The sequence below is a fragment of the Frieseomelitta varia genome, unplaced genomic scaffold, assembly GCF_011392965.1.
Source record: "Frieseomelitta varia isolate USP_RPSP 00005682 unplaced genomic scaffold, Fvar_1.2 scaffold_34, whole genome shotgun sequence".
Taxonomy (NCBI): Eukaryota; Metazoa; Arthropoda; class Insecta; order Hymenoptera; family Apidae; genus Frieseomelitta; species Frieseomelitta varia.
The window spans coordinates 578,943-598,815 of record NW_025110079.1 but is presented as its reverse complement, the minus strand read 5'-3'; the positions used below and the strand labels follow the sequence as shown (position 1 = coordinate 598,815).

The window sequence follows — 19,873 nt, the reverse complement described above, 5'->3', positions numbered from 1 at the left end:
ACATCTCGTAATTGAATTACATATTAATAAAATATTAATGATGCAGTAAAAACGAAATAAGGAAGACATGCATGCTCATTCAATAACGTAATAACTCAAATCAATAACGTAAAACATGAAAATAACAAAGGTTCTCAACAAGTTGAGACTCTTTTTTTTATAATGTATTACACAAGGAAAAAAGGATAAAAGTAATAAGAAAATTATGAATTAAGAGTAAATGTTTATTAACATTACTCTTAAAATATATAACAATATTACTGTATGATACATCGCGCATTTTCACATTGGTAGTGAACAGAAGTGTTCATTACTTTGTTTCTTACAAATACATCACTGCATTATATTATATATTCAAGAGAATTAAGATTTACAAACGACTGTTTCATTCTTGATGAGTATCGTGCAGATCTTAAATATTAAGATATATCGATCAAAGTGATGTATAAAAATGAACACTGATCTCTTACTTCCATTGACTTCGTTAAATCGATTTACAAAGGAAAATGTGTTGCAAGTACGTTGCTTTGAATTGGCTACTTTGCAGACCGTATTCATCACTTCGCATACTAAATTCGCTACTATCCGATTCGACATTTGCTTATGCATAAACATATGCGATATAACGATTAAACGTGAATAACGCGATCGACGCAGGCAGTATGTATATTTATCCGTGCAACGGAACATTAATTATTGCGATATACTCGAAGAGAATCTAGCGTGCGATCATGTATGTGAAATATTTTCATTGTAACTAGCAGTTCTGGTCTTCGTCACTGAAAAACACTGAACAGTACTGGCTGAAAATGATCGTTAGAAGTCTTGAAAATACTGGCTTGAAAGGTTAAAAAGACTGGCTTTTTACAGTTTCATTTACGTGATTTCCTTTGTATTGATAAATACTTTAAAACGCAAGACCAGCTTCGGAATAAGTGGCAAATATCTTCTCGATCGAATTAATATAAGCGGCTGTCCTCAAGTCCAAGCCGAGATTGAACTTCATGGCTGTCTTCATAATAGCCTGTTACAGAATAAAAATAAAATTAAATTTAGAACATCACAATTAGTTGTTTTCTACTTGTTTATTCAAGAATAATTAATTACCCTTGCGGATCTTTCCATAGTATAATCTAAACCAGAATGGACGATGTCTTTTTCAGAAGCACCAGAGATGCGTTTTTGGAACGCTTCGGAAGGTGTAACAGGAATTCGACCGCCTACACGGCCAAATCTGCGTTCTAACGATTCTTGTACAGATTCTAAAATTAAAAAAAGAAATTTTTTTAATGTGTAATGATGTACAATACGATACGATAATATGTACGTAAATCGAATCTTTATTACTGGCATGTGTAACCATACGTACCTAACAAGTGATAATTTGATTCCCTTTCGTATTTGAAAGTTAGACGACCATAAGACACGTGATTCAAGTTCTTTAACCATTCAAAGAATGAAACGGTAACACCACCAGCATTTATATATAAATCTGGTATAACCAAGACATTTTGCTCAATTAAAATTTTATCAGCAGCTGGAGTAGTCGGACCATTGGCAGCTTCAGCTATGATTTTTGCCTAAAAGAGATATAACAACAGTTTTAAAAAAACGAAAACGATATGTATTTAACGTCAGAAAGCAAATGTTGAGAAAATTTTTTTAACCTTCATAAGACCAGCATTGGCTTTAGTGATAACTTTCTCGACTGCTGCGGGTATAAATATATCACAAGGTTCGTACATAAGATTTTCACCTTCGTACGGTTTAGCACCAGGGAAGCCCACGATAGTACCATTCTCTATACGATAATCTTCCAATTGCTGTAGTATATAAATTACATTAAATAATCTTATTAATGTAGAATAACCCTGAACTATTGCTATTGCATCATTACGAGAGAATTCACATATTATGTATTAAATTCCATATAGTCGCCTACCTTGGGGTCAATACCTTCGGAATTGAAGATAGAACCATCGTGTTCGATTACTCCTATGCAAGTAGCACCGGCACGTGTCAAGTAACGCATCGAATGTAAACCGACGTTACCAAAACCTTGAACGATGAATGTTTTTCCTCCCCAGCCAGGTGTGGTACCTAATAAGAAAAAGTTAATTAATGAAGAAAGTAAAAAGTAGGTAGCTTACTATTGATGCATTAAATACAACTAGAAAATTAGAATTATTATTAGCAGAGACTATTATTAACAGAAACAATTCTAGCTAAAAACAAAAAATAAACTAGATACATTTTCTTACCGATCATGCTCATGTAATTAGCTTCATTGATAAAATTTTCTATTCCGTGGAATAAACCACGCCCCGTAGCAGAAATACGTCCATGTATTCCACCTTGATTAATTGGTTTCCCAGTTACACAGGCATGAGCATTGATATCCAAATGTCCTATTGTCTTAGCGTATGTATCCGCGATCCAGGACATTTCGCGTTCTCCAGTTCCCATGTCGGGGGCAGGAACATCGATACCGGGTCCTTCAAAGTCAGATAAAGATATATTTAATTTTGATGTATTTAGTTTTTCTCCAAAGAAATATAATCTAGTAATTCTATTTTACAATACTCAGACATTGACAATATTATCAATTATTATTTACTATTCATTCAATTATACAAAAATTATGGACGATTGTTTCTAAAATTTTTTTCTCTTAAATCCCAAGGCTCAATTGCTCAATTAAACTGACATTAGTGAAGAGCGATAAGATATCAAGTCCAATAAATCCTCTTATCATAACAGGAAAAAGTTTGATGATAGAATGAAATTTTACAAATTATAAGTATCTGATTATCCTACTATAAGTGTGAAATTATAAAATTGTAAAAGAGAAGTCTATAATCTACAACTCATAACTTATCTACTGTTTAGAGGATATAAATTTCTTTTCTTTTTCAACTAATAATTTCATGGGTGATCTAATATTATATATTCGCAAGTATGTGTACAGTTTAATCAATTTGTATTATGAATACATGAGTGTTATTAAAATGTGTACTTTTTATCTTCAAGTAGAATCAACAAATATATGAATTTTTAATTATCTAAGTCAAACAGCACATATCAATGATATATTATAATGATATATGTTCTGTTAATCTAGTTCAAATATTATTAATTACAATTTCTTTTTCTTACAACAGAGTCAAGGCAATCAATAACCATTGGGTAATAATTTTACGTGTATTAACTTCAAATATTCATATTTATGTAACATGATCATTATATGCTGACGTGTTAATAAAACTTATCACAACGAGTCGAATAAACAGTCAGTTAATCAGAATAAATTTAATAATACCGCGTACAATCGTGTGATGAAATTACGTCTGTTTCTTCGATTAATTCGTTGTTTCTCCAGTTATCTTTAACATGAATGTAAATAAAGCTCTTCTTCGAAGTATCGAAATATCTTACCAATAAATCCCTTCTTTGCGAGCTCTAACGTGAACCTTCTTGTGATCTTTTCGAGCTCATGTTCCGAATACAATTTAGGATTAATTTTAATACCGGCTTTAGCTCCACCGAAAGGAACATCCACGCAGGCACACTTGAAAGTCATTAATGCCGATAAAGCTTTCACTTCGTCTCGCGAGACGTCCATCGAGAAACGAATACCTGTAATAAACAATGATCGAAATAAAAATATTGTAAAATAAAGATTTATTAAATGATAATATTACTTAAAATTAAAGCAACACTTATTGTGCTTTGATATAATAAAATTTCAATAAAAACTAGGAGCAACCTAGGTTACAACTAGGAGCTGTTTTAAATACGCTATTACACGTTGTGCTTTATTTGAATAAAAATAGCGTTAATTGATTATAACTATATTTTAGTTTAATTTCATTATTATAAAATATATATAGTTGCTTTTATAATCGATATAGCATAACTGGATGTTTATTTGACAATTCCAGTTTCAACTTCCGTTTCGATAAAAATTTCTATAATTTAAGAGTAAAAAAAAGTAGATATCCTTCGAAAGTAATTATATACGATAATGGGTGTTGACACAATTGTGCGCCTACATATTTATATGTGACCTTGTTAATAATTTCCTTAAATAACAGCTGGATAATTTAACAATTTAAATCATACTGTTAACATATGAAATTTAAGTAAAGACTCTAATGATCGAAGAGATATTACTAAAACAAACACTCTGTTTTAGCCCAATCGTATGTAAGAAAGCAGCATTGATTTGTTTAGAGAGCGTTCACCTTTCAAGCATCGTGACATTGGCATGATTGCTGTGATTGCCAAACTCTTAAATTAAAGGGTGAATCAAGGTAGTTAACTAATGTCTGGCAGGTACGAAGAAAAACACCAGACAGCTTGGCATCGTTACATTGTATCGACATTTTTTAACGGCGATGGATTAGCGATCACACTCGAAGACAAACATTCCGTGTTTCATAACGTGAATAGTAACAAGAACAAGGAACGAAACATGATTAGAAATATGCCTCTAATTGCATCGTGCAAGTGACAAAATGAGTTGAGTTGACATTTTAAAAAATCGCTGATGGTGGATACAAGGCAAAATGCAGAAAATCACTTGTTTGGCTCTCGAAAAAAATCTCCGCATCACGAGATGCTGTTACGTTTCGTTCGCGAGCTCAAGTACAAATTTATATCAGCGAGATGGTTTAATATACGTGTCTCGAATACATTTCCCAAAAAATAAGTAAACATTTATCTCGTATAAAAATGTCGAATTTCAATAAATTCTATATAGGTTGTCCCAGTGATCTTGACAAAACTAGTAAGATGGTTATTCCACGTAAAAGCAAGCAGAGAAATATACGTGTAATAGCTACATCAATTTTCGATTAGAATTTTTATTTTTCAACGTCACTCCCTTGCCATCTGTACCATAATTACTCGGATATCTAGGATGTATATATTAATAAGGGATTCTAATTGTATCCTATGCATCACGTTACTGGTAAATTGACGCATCACATGCAGAATTGTCGATGTAACATAATCCTCGTGAGTAAGAAACATGGAAGTATGAGAACGAAAAAAAGCGTTGGCAAATTATCATTCCTCATCATATGTTTGTGCGTCACAAAGATTGAATTTCCGAACAGATATACGTTTTACATGTGTATATACAATATATATATTTTTCATGTCATTCATGAAATAAATTATTCGTTACATAAAATAGCCATTCCCCAAATAACCTAGCGCTACATGCTGCGTGGCAAATATGGTTTCGAAAATCTATCTGTTAAAATCGAGGTTAAAACCACGTCATTGTAACTCACGAAGCCGTAAAAAAATCGTCCGCGTACAAAATTATATCATATATTGCACGTTGAATACTTAAAAGTAACTAGAAAAAACTGGTGCACAAGTCGATTGAAATTATGACATCGACGCGAAGAGAAAAAGTGCAAATGCAAAAGACAAAAAGAAAAAGAAAAGGTCGATTATTTTGTCACACGTGTGTCCACTCAAGAAAAGCAAGATAAAGAGATTTTCGACAGAATGAAATTCCGTGAATTCGGTCCAGTTTAAGATTGCTCCGTCTCTTGCGTATTGTTACCGATGACGTAATTACTGCTAACAATAAATTTCAGCGGCCAATTACACATTCTGCGAGACATTGAGCTTCTTTATCTTTCTCTTCTTCGCTCGGTCGCACTCCCGCGTACGTGGAGGTGTAAACGATGTGACAAGCCCAGTTATTTGTTCAAAACCTCTTCTGAAGATAGAAGAAACAATCGGAGAAATTAATGCAGTGATCGAGACTGCAGTTGTCAAGTGGCTACGCGATTGCTGCTATCACGAATAAGCAAAAAGATGAAGTGTAAACTAAAGCGTCTCTCGATTTACCTCCTTTGCAAGGTGTTCTATGAGTTGAATGTTGCGCGCGATAACCGGTGATCATTTCATAGTCGCCTGAGTCGCGTCTCAGAGGGAAGGAGGTTTCGAGGATGTGATCACATTGTTCCATTAGCATCAAGATACCCTTCACCTTTTTCTTTCGCTCCTCCACGCTCATTCTGGAACGCTTGCCGATGTCCTCGACCAGCTTGTCCTCGACGATCTGACAAGCGCGGTGAAAAAAATACTCGACCATGTCGAAGAAGTTTGGATCCGGATCGTCAGGGATATCTTTTAGCCGATCGGGGATCTGATGATCGGCATAACCGCGCGTTTGAAACGCCGGCACGATCCGTATCAGCGTATTATGAATAATATCGTTGGTTGGCGCTTGCTTCAAAGCGATCGACGATCTCGTTAATCTTCTTATGTGAAACATTTTCAGTTTACCTAGTCACTTAGTTGCGATTAAAATTTTGCTGAAGCTTCTCACTATATTTTTCACACGTTTCAGTTTTTCTTGCTTCCTTCCTTTTTTTTTCTCTCTCTCTCTCTATCTATCTATTTATTAATTTTTTTTTTCTTGATATTCTTGTGTTCTCTTCTCGCCTCTGATACTAACGGAGCTCAGTCACTCACCCGACTGTTCGTTAATTTCTTTCCTACCGATCGAACAACTTTATCTTTGCCACCACGTTCACGATACGACTTTACTCTACCACCACCACCGCTCGCCACTCTACGTGCCGAAATGCCAACTGCTCATGGTTGTCATTTGCAGATCTAGGGAAAACATGGCGGTGTATGTGAATACGTAGCAGGCAATAGTAAGGAGAAAAATAAAACCATGGTGGTGTGGTAGACTCGTGGCGATGGTTTGTATTATTAATGACGTAGTTTTGTCTGCTGCATAACATGCATAAGTCGTAGATATATATAAATCCAGGTAACATCATGTGACTTCCCACACTAGGGAATTCTCAATTTCACTCATTACACGATCCTGCCAACATTTACAAAGAAAATTACCCATGTAATTCTGCGGCACTAGTACTGTTTTCAAACGACCAATTGAATGCTAGATCTTCGATTCATCGTACAACGTACAATAGCCATCGATTATATCATTGACGATGCGAGTTTTGCGAATTGTTCGACATGCTTTAATTCGAGACGTGTGGTAACGGAACGATAGTTAAGCGATGATCGACTCAACCTTTTGTTAATCGAAATAGATAAGAGCAGAAAGAACCAAAAAGTGAAGTATCAGATAGTAAACAGTATACATAAACGCTGTGTACCAAAACATGCATTTCTCTTACATATCGTCGAATTTAACGAATAATCAACATCGAGTAAGAAGTGACGCTATTGCTTCGTTTAAAAGTCGGGATGTATATGTTTTTTAAATTTATGACACCTTATTGACAGAAACATCGAAGTTAAATAATGCTTCTTTGCCCTTTATTGGACTCTTATTGTTGGAAACGTTCTTGAAGTATAATCAAAATTTGTCAGCTCTTTTCGTGTATAAGTAAGCTTTATTATTAACATATGCGTTCACAGTGTGCGAATTAACATATAATAATTTTCCGCACATTTACAGGTAAAGCAATAATTATGCTACCAATTGATAATAAGTAATCTTCATGTGTACGTGTGAATGAGTAAGAAGTTGAAATCATGTCAAACGAATCGATTCCTTCAGATTTTGTTGCACAAAATCAGCTCAAAATTACGAAAAAGTTTGGTCGTAAAATTAGCAAGAGGAGAAACAAAGGCAAAATCTCAGATAAACAATCAGTGCCCATCGACGTCGAAGTGGAAGAAGAGAAAGATATCGAAAGTCAAACATCTAAATCTTCCAAGCAAAAAGAGACGTTTCCACAATATGTTTCTGAGAAACAAATTGATAAACTTCTAAAAAATGAAGATTCCAATGGAAGACAATATATAGAAGGCCAATTACGTATTAATCCATGGTGTCATAAATATGCTTATTTGTCATTATCCGACGATCAATATGACTTGTTAATTGTCGGCTTAAAGGATAGAAATCGGGCTTTCGATGGAGATTTTGTTGTAGCATGTATAAATCAACCAGATAAATGGCATATGCATCGAGGACAGAAGCAGAAAACAGGTGTCGTTGTTTATATAAGGGAGAAAGTACATCCGAGAAAAACAGTGGGATGTTTCAAACAACGAGGTGCATTCACATTTTTATATCCCAGAGATCATCGTATACCGTTAGTTAAAATAAGTAAGGAATCATTGGAACAGTTTGATGTATGTCCAAGTAGTTATGAAGATACATTATATTTGGTCGTTATAACTGATTGGGCAAAACCAAAATTTGCAATTGGGTATGATAAAAACTTATAAATCCAAAGAGCTTAGAAACTTTAGTAATTATTAAAATGTCGCATTATTTATAGGAAAATTGAAAAAGTTCTTGGGAACATCGGTGATATAAAGGCAGAATCGAATGCAATATTGCTCGAATGTGATTTAGATGTTACACCTTATGGTCCAGACGTAATGAAAGGGCTTCCAAATAGTGATTATTCTTTAACAGAGAATGATGTAAAAAACAGAGAGGATTGGAGAAGTGAATGCATATTTACTATCGATCCTGACACTGCTGTTGACTTAGATGATTCAGTTTCTTGCAAATCTTTGGAAAATGGCAATTATGAAGTAATTATATAAGATTCTATAAAAATTCCTTCCTGTTTCATTAGTTTCTCTACATATCTTTTCTTTTTTTCCAGATTGGTGTGCATATATCAGATGTCACTCATTACATAGAATTTTTATCTCCATTAGATATTCAGATTTCAAAACGAGCTACAACCATATATATGACAGATAATGTATATCACATGTTGCCAAAACAATTATGTCAAGTATGCTCTTTGTCACCTGGCCAGGATAAACTGGCTTTTTCAGTTATTTGGGAGATGACACAAGATGCGAAAATCGTTAAATATCATTTTGCTAAAACTGTAATCAGATCTTGCTGTCAAATGTCTTATCAGCATGTTCAGAAATTAATCGAAAATCCAGAACATAATTGGCCAGATGACTTTTTAAATATAAATGGAAATTACAAACTTAGCGATTTATCAACAAAAGTAAACATTTTACACAATCTAGCTACTCAAATGCGTAAGCGAAGATTTCAAAATGGCGCGCTACAAATAGATCAACCAAAATTATATGTTAGGGTCGATAAAACTACGGGTTTACCAATATCGTATAATATAGAAGAACGACAGGATAGTAACAGGTATTTGTATTGTATTTGAAGTCACCATTTTCATGATATATTCGTTAAATTATAACACAGACACATACATATACATACATACTTACACGTATGTATATATATGTATACATTGTATTTTAGACTCATAGAAGAGTTTATGTTGCTAGCTAATATGACAGTAGCTACAGAGCTATACAATTTGATTCCGGAGACTGCTTTATTACGCAATCATAGAGAGCCCTCGAAACATGTCCTCAATAGGACGCAAGATACACTGCAAAAATTTGGTATTCATTTAGACGTTAAATCGTCTGCATCTTTACATGCTAGTATAAAACGTTATGAACAAGAATTGGAAACTGAAAATGATGACACAAGAGCAACGATGAAATACAGGATGATGGTTATTAACAATCTTTGTTCCAGAGCTATGACTGTACGAGTTTTTCTTTAGTTTTATTATTGTTTAAAGAACTTGTTAATATATGCATATAAATTTCTCTTTATATTCTTAGCGAGCGACTTACATATGTTCATCTTCAGTAAAAGCAGAGGAGGAATTGAGACATTACGCTTTAAATGTATCACTTTATACACATTTTACTTCTCCAATTAGACGATATTCTGATTGTGTCGTACATCGTTTACTTTATTCGACTCTAGAAAATGTAGAGATGCCTAAAGAATGGACTAAAAAGCTATGTAAATCGTAAGTAATTAAAATACCTATAGCAATTAAAAAATAAATAAAATACCTTCAACATTTTTATATCGTTTCTACTGAAATAGAATAGCAGCAAATTGTAATATAAAAAAATATAGCGCAAAAATAGCTCAAGAACGAAGTAGCGAGTTGTATTTTACATATTTGATAGACTTAAAGGGTCCTATGATTACAATGGGTATTGTATTGGGTGTAAATGAAAATTTTGTAAACGTTATATTGTGTCAACTTGGTACAAAATTAAGGCTTTCCTTCACGCAATTAAAAAATTTAGCAGACGTCGAATATTCTTCGGAATGTTCTGTTCCAACAATAAATATTTTTTGGAAACAACCTCCTGTTACTCAGGTAATATATCAATATTGTACATATTATTTACATAAAACATTATGATGATAACATATGTACTTGATATTTTTCAGGTAATAAATGTTTTTACTTTATTATATTTAAGGGTCGAGAAACATCCTGAATCTTTTCAATTAATTGGTAATTTTTTACCGCCGAATTCCAACTCAGAAATTTTGCTGTAAATTGTTTGAGATTATATTTAAAATCATTATGGAAATATTTTTGTCGCTATATATATCTTTTTGTACACTGTATGTATGCATATATACATATACATTCAATGTAAACTTGAAATGGTACTTTGAGAAGAATAGAAATTTTTTTCTATTCAATGAATGTATTTTGAAAAAAATTGACGAAAAAAATAAATTACATATTTCGCAAGAACATTATTTATTTCAATTATATTTTAATGTACATCGCGTCAACATCTTTACATACTTGTGATCGTACAATTACATTAATTGTTGAACGATTATTACATATACAAATAAATAGCCCTTATGTTTAGCTTCATATCTGTACATAAAGTTATGTATACCATTCGCAAAGCATATATTCTAATGGATACGAAAAAGAGCATGATCGTGGAAATAATCGAGATTTTTCAGAATTTAATTTTCTACTATTTTTTTACGTAATTACACTTACACAATTAAATGGCAAGTCTTGCATGATTAGCTAAAAGAAATTAATAACAAGTTTTTCAAGAAATATGATTTTCTTTATTTCATTCAAGTTAATTGTTTTAAACATTAATTTTTTACAATAAATTATGAACGTACTATTCTGTTACTAACAAGTTCTTAGTTAAAATGTAGATTTACTTTCATAACAGTACGTACTCTGAAATTTATTTCCTTGGGATTTATTAAAGTGTAATGGAACTTTGTACATTGAAATTTTTTAGAGTCGAAAATTAAAATTCGTGATATATTTCAAAAGTTATTTATTTGATTAATAATAAAACGGGAATCTTGGGCTCTACAAAGTAATGTATATTCGTTAACCGCGCAAAATATTCATTTTTTTTTTATATTATATTTTGAACAATATATTTTTTAAATTCAAATCAAAGTCGATCTGCAATATAATGTACCTGTACTAAAACAAAAGAGCGATACATTATGTAAACAGTCTTTTCAATTTATTTTGTATCGCTTACACTAATAAATTATAATACTAAAAATTAAAATATAATTAATATAAGTTAATATTTCTGTTTTTTAGATCAAGTGCAGTAGAGAATGTACATTAAAGAATCTTCGGTTAAATTCTCATTGAGAAAAATTTATGCTAAATACATTAGATTAATGCATGTGATTGTTACTGTTTTGTTTTTCTTTTTTACGATTGAGACTTATTTTGATGTTCATAATTTACAAGTCTTTGACCGACAAGATATTTATCATTCTTTATATGTTCGTAAAGTTTCTTGAACTGTCGAATTTGAAAGTAGATAACAATACATACCAAGTGTACTAATAACAAAAATGGATATAAATGTCTAGCAATAAGAATTTGCGTTTGTAAATTCGTGATTAAAAGTGGAACTATTCCGTAAGCTACAGCGTAGGGAACAGCTAAAGCAAGACCGAAGCAACATATTACCGGTGCTGCTAATTCCGTAACAATGAATTTCAAATCTATTTCCCTAATACCATCGTTGTACGCACGTTCAATTGCAAGACGGATTCTCCAGTCCGGTCCCATCATAATTATAGCGGTCGCTATTTTTGTATATAATACACCCAGGGCCCAATCTTGCCAGATAAACAAAATAGGATTTTGTTCTAGAGGTACACGTAATGGTACTACAACGACTAGTTCAAGAAGAAGACCAAAAAGAAGCGGTATTAGGCCAATAAGTAGAAAAAATGCTACCGATGCTTTAACACCTATGATTGCCCAGTGTTTGATTCTATCTAAAAGAGCTCTTCGACCACGAGGCAACCAAGAAAATGCTAAAGCTAATCCTCTTGCCGCTGCCCAGCACACATACATTCCACAAGCTATAGTGTATAATTCATGTACTCGTCCAGACAAAGCAACTGCAGCTTCGTTAGTATCTGAAACATTAAAAAGAACGATGTAATTAAAAAACGATGTAATTTGTAAAAAAGATGAAAATCTAAGTGTGTTGACAAGGAAGATAAATAAGCATTTTATACATTGAAAAGCGAACTTACCAGACCCACTTAAGGCAGGTGGTAATACTGGTGGAGACGGAGCAGGAGCTCCGACCATCCACAACGCCATTACTCTGCGTCCAAGCCAAACAGGGAGAATCATCGCAATTAAACTAGCAATAACAAGAGAAACGCAAACACAAAACAAAAGACCAACTAGACGAGCAGGAAACCAGCGTGGCCTGATATACGGTTGGAAACCTGTTGGTCCTCCTCTTTGTAAAAGTGCTTGATGCGCTGCTCCTAAATCAGGATGTTGCGGTTCTTCGATTACTGCTGGTCCTGGATCTTCAGTTTGCTCTCTTAAAAGATACGATTGAAGATCTAACATCCAAGCTACCACTCGGCACCATCCTCTTATTAGGGCTTTTAGCCATGTACGTGTGTGAGATTGCTCCAATAATGCAGGAAGAATAACTTGTAGTAATAGCAGTTCTAGTGATAATTCGCTGATCTAATTTAAAAATAAAGAAAACAGGTAAAATGGTACATTGCAATTATTAGTGGGAAAAAATTTTTATTTTCCCTTTTAAATAATTAGCTCCTTACCTGAGCTTCACTTTGAATAGTCACTGTGTATGGTAAAAAGCCTGGCCATGCCCATCTTAAGAGTTTCACAGGTAACCACAGCATTAATAAAATAGCAGTTCCAAATATTACTGCAGATGCTACGAGTCTTCTAACGTGTCTTAAAATTGGAAGATGTATCATTTCTTGGATAGGAGAAAAATCAGGATCATTTAAATTTCTCAAGAACCAAAGTACTCCTGGCCGTAACACTTCTCGTAATAACAAAATGAACGAAGCAAAATAATATATATAAATCATTCCCACCAACCAATGTAAAAACATTGAGGTACCAGGAGCTAGCTTAAACGAAGATTCTCTATCTCGAAGCGTAGCATCGAACATTGCTAATGAACAAATGTCTAACCACCACCCACAGACCAGAGGAAGTACTCCTATCTCAACGACCGAAAGTAGAGAAACCTTTACTATAACGTAACATAAGCCTAATAACCGTTGAGAACGTTGGAAACCTAAAGGTGCCGCTAATGTATGGAGGACAACTAGTCCCACTCCAGTAACACAATAACCACATAATGTAGTTACTAATCCTTCAAAATGCGAAGCAGCGGCATACTCTTGTAGATCTAATAATGCTATTGCAAAACTACCAACGTAGTATGGATAGAAAGCAAAAACCTGAAAATGAAAACGTCACGTTTTAACTGACAACAATCAATTGTTTCACCACGTTTACGATTTAACTATCATACCATGATAAACAGCGTATTTAATGAAACGACCCAAAATACGTGTCCAAGGAAAACGAGGGATCCATCTAAGCCTAAAAGACGCTCCCAAGTTAATTCCTCCGCAGGTCTATCCCATTCTAATGGATTCCAGTTTGCTTCTTCATCTTCTCCTTGAGCCTGACCTTGGGCTTGATCCCTCCATCCCTCGCCAGGTCTTGCATTCGCTTGTTCATCATTTTCATCTCTAGGTGCTGCAGGCTGTTCCACATCTCTAGGTGGAATTACTGGTTCTACATTTCGAGGTACTACTACCTGTGGTTCTAAATCCCTAACAGACTGTTCTACTTGTTGATCAGCGCTTCTGGCAGCAACATGTGGTTCAATATCTCCAATAATTCCTTCAGCTTCATTGATTCTTTGATTATTTGGTAAATTATTTTCTTCTCCCCTATGTCCTTCCACATTTTCTAAATTGTCATTGTTTGAGTTCTCTGGTAAAATCTGTGGTTCATCAACGAAGGGTGGTATATTATTATTATCCTGAATTTCTTGTTGTTGAAGAGCTCTTTGCTCTTGAAACTGTTGCATGGGAACTTCTAAATTGGGCGGTGGATTATCGACTGGAGGCAATTGTACATTATCTCTATCAAGCCAATCAGGACCACCAGCATGTAAAATTTGTTCTCTTAACCATACTAAACCAATAAATGCAAACAGAGTGCAAGTTACTACAAAGCATCCGTGAAATACATCTGATGATATATTTTCAGCAGATAGCATATCCATTGGTAACGACATTATCTGTGAATAAAAAAACACTGCTATTTCACCTTTTGTCATGAGATATTAAAAATTTATGTATACTTTAGAAATATATGAAAGTATTTACTCGAACCAAATCAAGAGGCCCACTGAACAGTGCTCTGTATGTTCGACAAGCTGTCAATGGAACAACTCCTAGCCATGCTATTGCAACTAAAGTGTAGTGTAACCAATATTTTACTGCTGTTACTATGTTGGAAAATAATCCTCCAATAACATCTCTTAATGGTAAACGACGTGGCATATCTGGGCTATAAATTGGTGTAAAAGAAAATCGGTATCCACAAAGTTCGCAGTATTCTTTACGGGAATATCTCATCCATTGCACTAAACATTCCTGATGTATCCATTTAATACTGCCTGTGCAGATACATGGATGAAAGAGAGGCCTGTCTGCAAGACCTTCAGATCTGCAAACTCTGCAGATATCTGCTCCTGACATGTCTTCTGTCATGTTTGGCTTCGTTTAGAGTAACTGATTAAAGCAACGATCAATTTGCTGAAAGAAAAAAAAAAGTTTAAAAAAATATTATTTTAGTCTAAAAATCTACGTGCAAGATCTCTTCCTAAACAAAGAAATAGTACAACGTACAATAGTACAATAGTACAATGATTACAAGATCACGTGTGCAAATTATTGAAATATGACCAAGAAAGGTAAAGAATCGTGAAAATTAACAAAGAGCGGAACATTAAACGGAGAAATGAGAGGGCAAAAATAAAAGACAACATTGAAAATGTTGAATGTGACATCGAATATTTAATATCGAACATACAAAAAAGTTTGCTTTAAGAAGTTCGAAACCGACCTCACAAGTCGGATGATGTTACTTATAATAATATCGTTTACTTACTCGTGCCTTAACAAAGGTGTACAAAATCCAAAATTACTGTGCAAAATATTGAAAATGTCTACTGCTACTTCCAGCACTTTCCTCCTTGCATTGACATAGTTGCAACGTTCACAATGAAAATGTTACTGTCCCTCCCAAACAACACGTATTCTACCATTTTTCTTGATCTGTTATGAATTATACATTTTACTACGTGGAGATTTCATCAAATTACGACATCTAATTTCGTCGGTGCCCGTTGTGCCATACGAAATTTTCTAACAAGAATTGTTAAGTGACGAAGTTTCGTACATTGCTGAACGAAGTTAGCCAAAGTAGTTAAACAATGTAAATGGCGGCAACTAGAAGTTAGTTTGTTAAAAAGTGTAAAGTGAAACGAGTCCTGTTCGGCAATTTTAAAAATGTAGAAATAAGACGACTGCTGTGTTTTTTATTTTAACAAAATGATGTTTCGTTTGATTGTTAAACGTAACATGTAATTTATAACCCTAATTGGAATCGAAGTCAACTGTACATATAGTATTATGTTGTTTGTTACAAAGATATTTGATACTGTAAAGTTAAATTTATACGAATCAAGACAGTGTTATCAACAATTTGTAAGACTCAACAGTTCCGACAGGGTCATGAAAGTTCTCAACGTTGCGGAAAAGAACGATGCCGCGAAAAATATCGCGGGCTATTTGTCTCGTGGCACTTGTAACCGGGTAATTGAAGAAAAGTTATTTTCATTGAAACATATAAAATTTTATATACAAGCAACAGTTTCACTTCACATTGTTTTTTTTCTTTTTAGAGAGAAGGATTGTCAAAATATAATAAAATTTATGAATTTACCTCGTATCTGTGGAATCAAAACTGCGAAATGATCATGACTTCTGTATCAGGTCACTTGCTAAATTATGAATTTACTGGAGCATATCGTAAATGGAATGGTTGTCATCCATTAACTTTGTTCGATGCACCTGTAGTAAAGCACTGTCCAGAACAAAATTTTAAGATCAGGAAGACTTTGGAAAAGGAAGTGAAAAAATGCAATGCATTGATTATTTGGACAGATTGTGATCGTGAAGGAGAGAACATAGGTTTTGAAATTATAGAAGTCTGTCGTGCAATCAAGTCAAATATTCGTATATGCAGGTATCTGTGAAATAAGTTATCCATGTAATTACATTTGATTTCATAGTAATAATGTACATGATGTGTTATTTTTAACAGGGCAAAATTTTCTGAAATTACACAAGTATCTATAAACAGAGCTCTTCAAAATCTATGTGAACCAAATAAAGCAATCAGTGATGCAGTAAATGTAAGGAGTGAATTAGATTTAAGAATAGGTATTTAAAAAATGTGTTTTTTTTAATATCGATACAATGATATCACTGTAACTATGAATGCAAACATAACAGAAACAATATTGTAGGTGCTGCATTTACAAGATTTCAAACAATGAGACTCACACAAGTATTTCCCAGGAGTTTGGCTGATATGTTGATTAGTTATGGTAGTTGTCAGTTTCCTACACTAGGATTTGTAGTTGAAAGATTTTTAGCAGTTGAAAGATTTAAGCCAGAACCGTACTGGAAATTAAAAGTAATGGACATTCGTGATGATATTTCTGTGGAATTTAGATGGGCAAGAGGAAGATTATTTGAAAAATTGCCTTGTGAAGTATTTTTGGATATATGTTTGGAGCAGCCCAAGGCTACTGTTTTAAAAGTATTAAGTAAACCTAAGAGCAAGTGGAGACCATTACCACTTGATACAGTTGTAAGTAATAAAATAGTAGTCTCAATAAGAAAAGATCGAATTTATCTAATTAAATTAAATTAAATACATCTAGGAGTTAGAAAAACAAGGATCTCGTAAACTTCATTTAAGTGCAAAGGAAACTATGAAGACTGCAGAAAAATTATACACTCAGGGTTTAATTAGTTATCCGCGTACAGAAACAAATATATTTCCAAAAGAATTGAATTTAGTTCCATTAGTGAGTGAACAAATAAATAATCCAGCATGGGGCAATTTTGCACAACAGTTGCTAGAGAAGGGACCAAATCCTAGACAAGGCAAGAAAAGTGATCAAGCACATCCTCCAATACACCCAACGAAGTATACTGATAGTTTAAATGGTATGCATGCAAGTTCAATACTTGTCAAATTTAACGAAAAACATTCTGCCGTTAATTTACGATAAATTATTTAACGATAGGCAATGAAGCTAAAGTTTATGAATTCGTGGTTCGACATTTTTTGGCTTGTCTATCGAGTGATGCTGTAGGTCAAGAAACAACGGTAGAGATCGACGTAGCTGGAGAAAAATTTGGTGCTAATGGCCTACAAATTATTGAAAAGAATTATTTAAATGTATACATATATGAAAAATGGAGTAACAAAGAAATTCATATATATCAAGAAGGTCAAATCTTTCAACCTACCAGTATAGATATGGTACAGGAGGAAACATGTCCTCCACGACTGTTGACTGAAGCTGATTTGATCAGTTTGATGGATAAGTACGGCATTGGTACCGATGCTACTCATGCAGAGCATATAGATACAATAAAATCGCGTCAATATGTGGGTTTGACGGATGGGAAATATTTAATACCTGGAAAACTTGGAATTGGATTGGTAATGGGTTACGATAGTATGGGATTTGAAATGTCGAAACCAAACTTAAGAGCCAATTTAGAAAAGGATCTTCAATTGTATGTTGATTCTATACCTCTTTCTTAATAATGAAAGGAACCTTTGAATTTTTGAATTGAATTTTTATTTTATACGTTTGCATATAGGATATGTGATCGGCAAAAGAATCCAAAAGATGTTCTAGAAGCTCAGATAAAAAATTATCGTGATGTATTTAAAATAACGTTGGAACGTGCCAATTTAATCGATAAAGCTTTAGCCGATTATCTCGATGAACGACCCAGTGAAATACAAGAGATACAAATTACTCAAGAAACTGTCGTCTTTAAGTGTCCAAAATGTGGTTCGGATATGACTCTTAAAGATAGAAAGCAAGGCACTGGAAAATATATTGGTTGTATGAATTATCCAACCTGTAATAACGCAATTTGGTTCCCTCTGACGGTTGAATGTGTTGAAATTTCGGATCAAATTTGTTCTGAAGTAAATATTATATGTTGTTACAGTATTTATAATTATAATATGATATATTATGATATATAATTAAAATTATTGGTTTTAGTGTCCAGGAAATATTCGTAAATTAAAATTTAAATTTTTGAGAAATGCTTTTCCTATTTATGGTACTGATTATACAACCTGTATAGGCGGTTGCGATCCTATGTTTAATGAAGCATTAAATATAAAGGATGAAAATATTAAAAGTTTAACTTCGGTAAATGATTCTGGTACATTTGATGGAATTATTGTTCCAAATTCATCTTCAATAAGGAGCAGTGGAACTCGTCCATTTTCAAATACTGAAAATAAGAATTTATCTGGAAGCAACGCATCGATAGGGTTTGTTCGAAATCAGAACAATAATCGTAATAGAGAAGGGTCAAGAAATATTCAACAACAAAATATTTCATGGAATAATACTAATACTTCACCTGATAATTTAAGACTATCTGAAAATGAACAAAGTAAAATATGGGGTAACATTGATGACAATGCCATTATTATGTGTAAATGTCATGAAAATGCGATTCAATTAACAGTAAGGAAAGAAGGACCAAATCATGGTATATACGTGTTAGATGTTTATGAAGGATTTTTGCTTAAATATAGTTTGTCATAACCATTGTTTTATGATGTTTCAGGAAGGTTATTTTACAGATGTGCAAAACCTCAAGGAAGTAATTGTGATTTTTTTCTTTGGGCATCAGATAGTGCACAACAAATGCAAAACAATGTAAATAGAAATTCAAACTCTATGTTAAATGCCAGTACAAGTACTGGATCAAGTGCTCATGGTAATAGCTATCGTGGTGTATCAAATAATGATGTTAAATGTCATTGTAATCAAATTGCCGTACGGTAAGTAAATATTTAATAGAATATCTTTAATATAATTAATATATTTTTCAAACAAATGATCACTTTTATACATTGTAGACGGATTGTACAAAAAGATGGTCCAAACAAAGGACGTCCTTTTTTGACATGTAATAAGAGTATAAATGAATCTTGCAAATTCTTTCAATGGGCAGATGAAGATGATGGAAATACATATAATATGTCTGGGAAAAGAGATACAAGAGCATTTAAAGAAAGAGGAAACGAACAACAGGAAAATTTAAAAAAGAAACGCCGAGTTACTACCGGTAAAAGAAAGTGTGGAATCTGTGGAATTGAAGGTTTGTATTTTATTGTATTTAATCTTTTGATATGGAATGTATTACTCACGTTGAGGCATATGATTTTATTCTTAGGACACACAAGGAAAACTTGTCCCGAGAATGCAATGGATTGAAAGGGAAGTGTACATATATGGTGTTAATAAAATACAAAAGTTCAGTATAGCAATAAAAATATAATTGTCTTTTATGTTTCATGTGATTCTTTTT

At 33.3% G+C, this 19,873-nt stretch overlaps 4 protein-coding genes across 5 annotated transcripts; 2 read left to right on the top strand and 2 right to left on the bottom strand.

Annotated features, from left to right (window-relative positions):
* Positions 1 to 203: 203 nt before the first annotated feature.
* On the bottom strand, positions 204 to 6,601 carry LOC122530353 (glutamate dehydrogenase, mitochondrial). The gene is made up of 8 exons (XM_043657218.1): positions 5,872 to 6,601; positions 3,436 to 3,636; positions 2,262 to 2,495; positions 1,943 to 2,100; positions 1,668 to 1,823; positions 1,370 to 1,580; positions 1,108 to 1,262; positions 204 to 1,024 (listed from the first exon to the last, which is right to left on the bottom strand). The coding sequence occupies exons 1-8, from the start codon at positions 6,299 to 6,301 to the stop codon at positions 908 to 910; spliced, it is 1,662 nt and encodes a 553-aa protein (XP_043513153.1). The 5' UTR covers positions 6,302 to 6,601; the 3' UTR covers positions 204 to 907.
* A 300-nt stretch (positions 6,602 to 6,901) lies between these two features.
* LOC122530352 (DIS3-like exonuclease 2) lies at positions 6,902 to 11,638 on the top strand. 2 transcript variants are annotated; one of them, XM_043657216.1, is made up of 8 exons: positions 6,902 to 7,396; positions 7,469 to 8,228; positions 8,301 to 8,562; positions 8,637 to 9,154; positions 9,275 to 9,569; positions 9,649 to 9,842; positions 9,923 to 10,205; positions 10,280 to 11,638. In XM_043657216.1, the coding sequence occupies exons 2-8, from the start codon at positions 7,546 to 7,548 to the stop codon at positions 10,388 to 10,390; spliced, it is 2,346 nt and encodes a 781-aa protein (XP_043513151.1). In that variant the 5' UTR covers positions 6,902 to 7,396; positions 7,469 to 7,545; the 3' UTR covers positions 10,391 to 11,638. The 2 variants fall into 2 exon arrangements, with proteins under 2 accessions (XP_043513151.1, XP_043513152.1); XM_043657217.1 differs by having other exon boundaries at positions 6,907 to 7,396; positions 10,312 to 11,638.
* Positions 11,546 to 15,555, bottom strand: LOC122530351 (E3 ubiquitin-protein ligase MARCHF6). The gene is made up of 6 exons (XM_043657215.1): positions 15,333 to 15,555; positions 14,546 to 14,977; positions 13,678 to 14,457; positions 12,947 to 13,603; positions 12,398 to 12,851; positions 11,546 to 12,277 (listed from the first exon to the last, which is right to left on the bottom strand). The coding sequence occupies exons 2-6, from the start codon at positions 14,930 to 14,932 to the stop codon at positions 11,556 to 11,558; spliced, it is 3,000 nt and encodes a 999-aa protein (XP_043513150.1). The 5' UTR covers positions 14,933 to 14,977; positions 15,333 to 15,555; the 3' UTR covers positions 11,546 to 11,555.
* Positions 15,556 to 15,669: 114 nt separating this feature from the next.
* Positions 15,670 to 19,853, top strand: LOC122530350 (DNA topoisomerase 3-alpha). Its single transcript, XM_043657214.1, has 11 exons — positions 15,670 to 16,039; positions 16,129 to 16,472; positions 16,551 to 16,669; positions 16,756 to 17,102; positions 17,176 to 17,464; positions 17,545 to 18,043; positions 18,131 to 18,467; positions 18,547 to 19,048; positions 19,127 to 19,343; positions 19,422 to 19,663; positions 19,739 to 19,853. The coding sequence occupies exons 1-11, from the start codon at positions 15,857 to 15,859 to the stop codon at positions 19,777 to 19,779; spliced, it is 3,120 nt and encodes a 1,039-aa protein (XP_043513149.1). The 5' UTR covers positions 15,670 to 15,856; the 3' UTR covers positions 19,780 to 19,853.
* The last annotated feature ends 20 nt before the right edge of the window (positions 19,854 to 19,873 follow it).

What these genes read in the sequence shown, in the direction of transcription:
- LOC122530353 (XM_043657218.1), bottom strand. Translation starts at nt 6,301, where the DNA reads ATGTTTCACATAAGAAGATTAACGAGATCGTCGATCGCTTTGAAGCAA. An exon ending in CCAATGCTGGTCTTATGAAG is followed by an intron (nt 1,581 to 1,667) that starts GTTAAAAAAATT and finishes TATCTCTTTTAG; the next exon opens with GCAAAAATCATAGCTGAAGC. An exon ending in CTATGGAAAGATCCGCAAGG is followed by an intron (nt 1,025 to 1,107) that starts GTAATTAATTAT and finishes ATTCTGTAACAG; the next exon opens with GCTATTATGAAGACAGCCAT.
- LOC122530352 (XM_043657216.1), top strand. Translation starts at nt 7,546, where the DNA reads ATGTCAAACGAATCGATTCCTTCAGATTTTGTTGCACAAAATCAGCTC. An exon ending in AAACCAAAATTTGCAATTGG is followed by an intron (nt 8,229 to 8,300) that starts GTATGATAAAAA and finishes CATTATTTATAG; the next exon opens with GAAAATTGAAAAAGTTCTTG. An exon ending in GAACGACAGGATAGTAACAG is followed by an intron (nt 9,155 to 9,274) that starts GTATTTGTATTG and finishes ATTGTATTTTAG; the next exon opens with ACTCATAGAAGAGTTTATGT.
- LOC122530351 (XM_043657215.1), bottom strand. Translation starts at nt 14,932, where the DNA reads ATGACAGAAGACATGTCAGGAGCAGATATCTGCAGAGTTTGCAGATCT. An exon ending in GGCCTCTTGATTTGGTTCGA is followed by an intron (nt 14,458 to 14,545) that starts GTAAATACTTTC and finishes TTTTATTCACAG; the next exon opens with ATAATGTCGTTACCAATGGA. An exon ending in CTATTCAAAGTGAAGCTCAG is followed by an intron (nt 12,852 to 12,946) that starts GTAAGGAGCTAA and finishes TTTTTAAATTAG; the next exon opens with ATCAGCGAATTATCACTAGA.
- LOC122530350 (XM_043657214.1), top strand. Translation starts at nt 15,857, where the DNA reads ATGTTGTTTGTTACAAAGATATTTGATACTGTAAAGTTAAATTTATAC. An exon ending in TCAAATATTCGTATATGCAG is followed by an intron (nt 16,473 to 16,550) that starts GTATCTGTGAAA and finishes TATTTTTAACAG; the next exon opens with GGCAAAATTTTCTGAAATTA. An exon ending in TTAGAAAAGGATCTTCAATT is followed by an intron (nt 18,044 to 18,130) that starts GTATGTTGATTC and finishes GTTTGCATATAG; the next exon opens with GATATGTGATCGGCAAAAGA.